Source organism: Eutrema salsugineum, unplaced genomic scaffold (assembly GCF_000478725.1).
Source record: "Eutrema salsugineum unplaced genomic scaffold, Eutsalg1_0 scaffold_2, whole genome shotgun sequence".
Lineage (NCBI taxonomy): Eukaryota > Viridiplantae > Streptophyta > Magnoliopsida > Brassicales > Brassicaceae > Eutrema > Eutrema salsugineum.
In genome coordinates this window covers 8134659-8140658 of record NW_006256829.1, presented here as the reverse complement: position 1 = coordinate 8140658, position 6000 = coordinate 8134659, and the positions used below count along the sequence as shown (strand labels likewise).

Genomic DNA, 6000 nt, shown 5'->3' with positions numbered 1-6000 from the left:
CCGTGGCGGTGAAGAAACCAAAATCGTGACCACACTTGGAGCAATATGTCTTCCTAGCCATCTGATCGATCACAATCACGGCTTTACACTTATAACGGTTACACAACACAAGTCCCACATCTTGAAAACCATACGATCACTCTAATTTCTTGTCGTTCAAGAAAGTATAAATTGATTAGATATAAACGGATTAGTTTAATGAGATATATTCGTACGATCAAAACTCCAAATATTGGGCTGAAGTTAGACTAATGGGCCGAAATTGGGTTTGTTTTCCATTTTTTTTTTTGTTTTTTAATATATTGTTCGTTTTCCATTTGTTTTTCCAGATTTTTGCGATAAATTAATTTGTTTTTTAGTTACGATTCTGTCTTCAGATAATCAGATTACAGTTTTTCAAGCGGTGGATTGCTGGAGAACTAAACTGATCTAGGAATCGCGTATAGATAAAGAGAATCAAGGTAAACTGGTAATTTATGAGTTCGTTGCATATCTCAATTCATTCCTGCTCAAATCCTGCATATTGTGAGTGAATCCTTCGGAAGTTTCTTTCCGCCGATAGTTTTTTTTTTTTCCAAATGTTTTTTCCGCCGATAGTTTTTTTTTCCCAAATCAATTTTTTGAATTCAATTTTATAGAACCACTGGTTTCGTTTGGATGTATAAGGTGTAAGAAATTTGAAAATATTATAGTGAACGGAAACTATTCGACAAAATGCCTGAACGAACTCTTTGATTTTATGTCTTTGTTACGCACGTTAAGTCTATGCTTTCTGGGAATCTTCTAGTTTTGACTTTATGCCTGGCATTAAGATCTGATGCTACTTATAACGTTCTGGCTAGTAGTTAAGCAATTCTAGCTTAAGCTTGCTCATTGACAAAGTGATTCAGCCTATGACTCAGGCTCTTAACTGTTCTTCGTGATTTTACTTTCTGAAAACATGTTATTCATTAATTTACATTCATTTCAAAAAAAAAAAAACATGTTCTTCATTTTCACTTAACAAATTGTGTATATATGCATATTGCAGCTTTTCTAGGTTCCTCCAGTGTAGCCTTTTGAAGCTTATCAGTATACGGTATGGGATATAGTTCGTGTGACGACAAGATCCTCAGCTACAACGATGTTGTCCTCAGGAGATCAGATTTGGACATCCTAAAGCCGCCAAATTTCCTAAACGATCGTGTTATCGAGTTCTACCTAAGCTACTTATCCACAGTCCACACCTGCCCTACTATCTCACTAATCCCTCCTTCCATTGCCTTCTGGATCTCAAACTACCCTGACACTGAATCCCTCAAAGATTTCATGAAACCCTTGAGATTAAACGACATCGACCTCCTGATATTGCCTGTCAACGACAACCTCGATGTCGAGCTAGCAGAAGGCGGATTACACTGGAGCTTGCTCGTCTACTACAAAGAAGCAAACTCGTTTTTCCATCACGATAGCTTGATGGGAATGAATAAACGTAACGCGGAAAAGCTCTTCAAGGCGGTTTCTCCATTTGTGTCCAACGGAGATGCAGCATACAGAGAATGCAATGATACAACACCGCAGCAAAAGAACGGGTACGATTGTGGTGTTTACGTTCTTGCGATCGCTCAGGTTGTATGCCAATGGTTTAGCTCTGGAGGAATGAAGAAGAACCGGGATGAGTTTTGGTTTACTGATGTGAAGGAGACTGTACCGGAATCGGTTAGCCATTTGAGAGAAGACATATTGAGGCTGATTAAAAGTTTGATGTCTGAGAAGACTGCGAGTAAATAAAGAAATGGTTGTTGAATCATGTTTTTTTGGATATTCCGGAACTATAATATTTGATATTTTCACCGGTTACGGAAACCAGTTCTGCTCTACTTCTAACCGGTAAGGTCAAAACAAGGCTATTTGAGATAAACTGTTGTTTGGTGAATCTGTTTTTTTTTTTAATGGTCAACACTCAAACTGTGTTTTCTTAAAGAATTAAAATTAAAATTCTCGAGTTTAAAGAAATAAATTAAAAGATTAATAACTAATTATAATTCAAAGCTTTTGTATAATAATTACAGAGCTCAAATCACGGGATTGTGCGAAATAGAAGTCCAACGAATAAAGATTAAATCTTCAAATTCAAGATGTAGTTAAACCACATTGGTCTGGTGACTGTAGGCCCAATTTCATTCAAGAAGATAATATTAAGTTGTTAACACAGGCCCGCAGTGGAAAATGAACACATTCTCCATCACGCGAACCAGTGACGCGTCTACGTCACGGCATCAATTTTTTTTTTTAAATGATAAAATTCTATAAAACAAAATAATCAAATGGATTCTCTGGACAATAATGATGGGATTGTTTTATTTTTGCCAAATACATTTTTTTACATAGCCAAATACATTGTCGAGACAACAAAACTACACAAAAAACGTCTAAATTTTTCAAACTTATTATGTTAATTTCCAGTCAGGACTCATGAACTTCACATAAGATGACTACTGATATTATATTTTCTTAACCAAAGTTTATGATTATTTGTGTGAAGAGAATTTTTGTTTTCAACGATATATTGTGGTTAAGTCATAGTGCAATTAAAACTAAATACTTCTTATGAATTGAAAGATATCATTTTTTTTAGAAAAATCAGTTTTTCTTTTTGTTAAAGGGCTTTCAAACATATCGTTTAAGCTACTTTTGAGAATAGTAGCTAGTTATAGATGAATAAAAAAACTTTCTAAAATAAGAAATGATGAAAAATAGTAATATATGTTCAATACCAACTGAAACTTTGTCAACAAAAAAAAAAAAAGCAACCGAAACTTAATGAAAGAGCAAAAAAAGTATAGATCGTGAAAACGAATCTATTTTCCGAAACCGAGAGAAATTTACACTAAAGTGGAAACAAACAAAAGAAAGCTCATGTTTGATTAAAATATGAGGACAAGCTAAAAAGAGAGAGCTGCATGGGAATCTACGCTTTGATGCTTTGCTTGAAGATGGAGGCAAGAATATATGCGGGTCCCTATGGAAATTGCGCCTCAAATCTCAAATCCGATCCTAAATCTTAAGTATTTTCTTAATACACGTCTCTTGTCAGTGTTCTCAACACTGTAACTTAAGAGGACTATACGTTAAAATAATCATGCCAGATTTTGGTAAAAACACTAATCTATAAAAAAGTAAAAACGCTTCTAGTTGGAAGAGCAATAAGACAATAATTCAACAAGAAATTAAAAGATTTACAATTTTCCTTAACTAGTAGCATTCCAAAAAACATTGCTTTGCAATAGATAATATTTTATTTTATTTTTGGTTAATTTGCTTTAGTACACTATCTATTAGATCAATAAGAAAAAATTATAATGTAAAAAAAAAAACACGATGTAGAAAACATAACTGAATCTTATTACGGTAACAATGTAGTTTCTGATCACTTGTAATTAACAAAATAAAACCAAAAACATTATCTTGGAACATTTATCCTACGAATGTTTAAAATAGTATTATTTTCCAATTCCTAAATGTCTACGTATACAACCAAACTAGAGTAGAAATGTAGAATGATATTTGATTCTAATGTTTTTGTCAGATATTGTTTGAAAATAGATAGATTTGGCTAGACTACTACTATTTAATAAGTATATGTGTTTCTTTTTTCAAAAAAAATGGGAGTTTTATACACTGACTGTGAGTGAGACACCACATGCAAAACCTATCAGGCTGCAACCACTTGCTCTCACTTATCATTCTTTCTTTCCTCGATTTCCTCCAATTTATTCCTCTGTCATGCCGCCACGTGTCATCCCATTAGCCGGCATCTTGGTCCCACTTATACCGCCGGCCAATCACTCTGTTTCGTCGGTTTTTGGCTTGGCCCCACACCCGAATATTTGTCCGGAAATTTCCAGGTTTTCTTATTTCTTTCTTTATAATGTTTAAATCAGAATTTAGGGTTTCTTGTTTGCTTAATTGCTTCGTATGTCATTTGTACGATCCGTGTAGTAGTTCATCATGAGATCCTATCCTAATTGTATTTTTAAGTGATTTTACGTACATTTACAAATATGACCTAAGTTCATGACTTAACTTATTGATAGGAAACAAAAAAGAAAGAGTTACTTCATAAAAGAGAATTCAAATTAATTTATTCGAACAGAAATTCTAGGCCCTTCTTGTTACCAGGCATTAGTGCAAAAAAAAAGAGCAGCAGTTCCAATTAAATTAAGTTATATCCCTATTTGTCAAAGTTGTTAACTTTTTATTTATCAGGATCATTTCGACCATGACCATCATTTTTTCCGTTGGTATATATCAAATTTTTTACTAGTAGTAATCTGTATTTACGATGTTTATAATATTTAACCCTAATTATGAGATGGACCAACTTGATCCAATCGTTAATTTATCAATTGCTTAGACCATTAACCATGTACACACCAACGGTACAATAGTAGCATAACTAAGAATATAAAAAATTTCACGTTGCAATGAAGAACAAGTTGTCATTACTTATCGAATTTAGCATCTCTCCGAAAAAATCAAATATATATATACTTACTAGCTGTAAGAGTCATTTGGACGAATCCGAATAAAAAAAAAAGTGTTATATATAAAATATAAATTAAAATTCCGATAACGATCACTCTATAAACTATGATAAATGAGGAGTACATCATGTCGAGATAGATTGCAGTATGATTCATAATATGCGAGAGCTCTCTTATCAATACGATCTGCTTTAACGTCTTTTTATTGCCCAAGAAACTCCAGTTTTGTCACTTGTCTACTAAAGACTCCAAAACGCAACTGAATATATCACAACTTTGACTAGTCAACCCAAAACTCTATGTCTATTTTTCCATTTATATTTTCCGTGGTCCACCACTTCCAATTCAAATATAGACATATTATAATGTTCGATTCCTGATTGCTGAAAATGGAAGATTCATGCTATGTCACTAACTCACTATCATCCTTGTTTCTTGACCTCTATATATTTAAGTTTATAGATTAGTTTGATATTTCAAGACAATCATATTTATCTTTTAAGTTCTTGTCAGTTACTCTCTTATACATTCTTTGTTTAAGAGTTAGTATCGATCCAAACTCTGCTTTAGTTTGGTCGCATATGAAATAAAACGTGTGATGGGATAATTTATGGAAGCGTTTACAGGAAGACTAGCTTAGTTGGTTTTGTTAGTTTATAGCTGGTAATTTATTGCGCTAGCTTTCTCGCCATTTTGAGATTTTCACTAACGATTTATGATAATAAATATCACATATTCACATTTCGTTTTAGTTGATTCAATATAGCTCCATCTCTCTCAGCGTACTCTCCCTCTCTCTGTCTCTGTCGAAGAAGTTAGCCTGTGAATTTTGAAAACCTTTGACTCAAAAAAGTCGAATCCAATCCCTACTTCTAAATTCAAATTGTAATGTCCTTTGAATTTAATTATCTATATGTTCATTATATACAGTACAACCTCCACGTTATAATTTCGATTTATAAGCTGGATATATTTAAAAAATGACACAAATCGAGAAATTTATACAAGTGTATTGTTCAGATGTTTTATACAAAACGCATTTCCAGTCCATGATCATTTTCAGTTAAATTAGTGTTAGAATTTCGTCATCGAAAGTTTAAAATTTTATAGTATATGGTCATGATTATTATTGGGAGCCACAAAAAGGTCGGGTCCAAAGGACAATATAATGATCATCATTTATATTTGGAGACCTGTTTTTTTTGTGAATGAATCATTAATTTTCCTAGCGGAAAACTACAGTTTAATAACAAAATGTTTTTTTTACATCCTATCAAAACAGAACGAAAGAAATAAGTATACTAAGTGGGATGCATTGAATGATTGATTTTTAAAAGTTCAATTCTACATTTTTCTAAAATCTGATGTAGCATAATCCGATAACATAAAATTTAATACTTTCGTTTATATAGATAGAAAGAAACATGATTCTCTTGTTTCAATTAAAAGAAGAAAAAAATGATAGATTCGCCAA

At 32.7% G+C, this 6000-nt stretch overlaps 1 protein-coding gene across 1 annotated transcript; it reads left to right on the top strand.

The window, feature by feature from the left end:
- The first annotated feature begins 327 nt into the window (after positions 1 to 327).
- On the top strand, positions 328 to 1834 carry LOC18018469 (NEDD8-specific protease 1). Its single transcript, XM_006400808.2, has 2 exons — positions 328 to 461; positions 1031 to 1834. Exon 2 carries the CDS (start codon positions 1081 to 1083, stop codon positions 1768 to 1770), a length of 690 nt encoding a protein of 229 aa, XP_006400871.1. The 5' UTR covers positions 328 to 461; positions 1031 to 1080; the 3' UTR covers positions 1771 to 1834.
- Positions 1835 to 6000: the final 4166 nt, after the last annotated feature.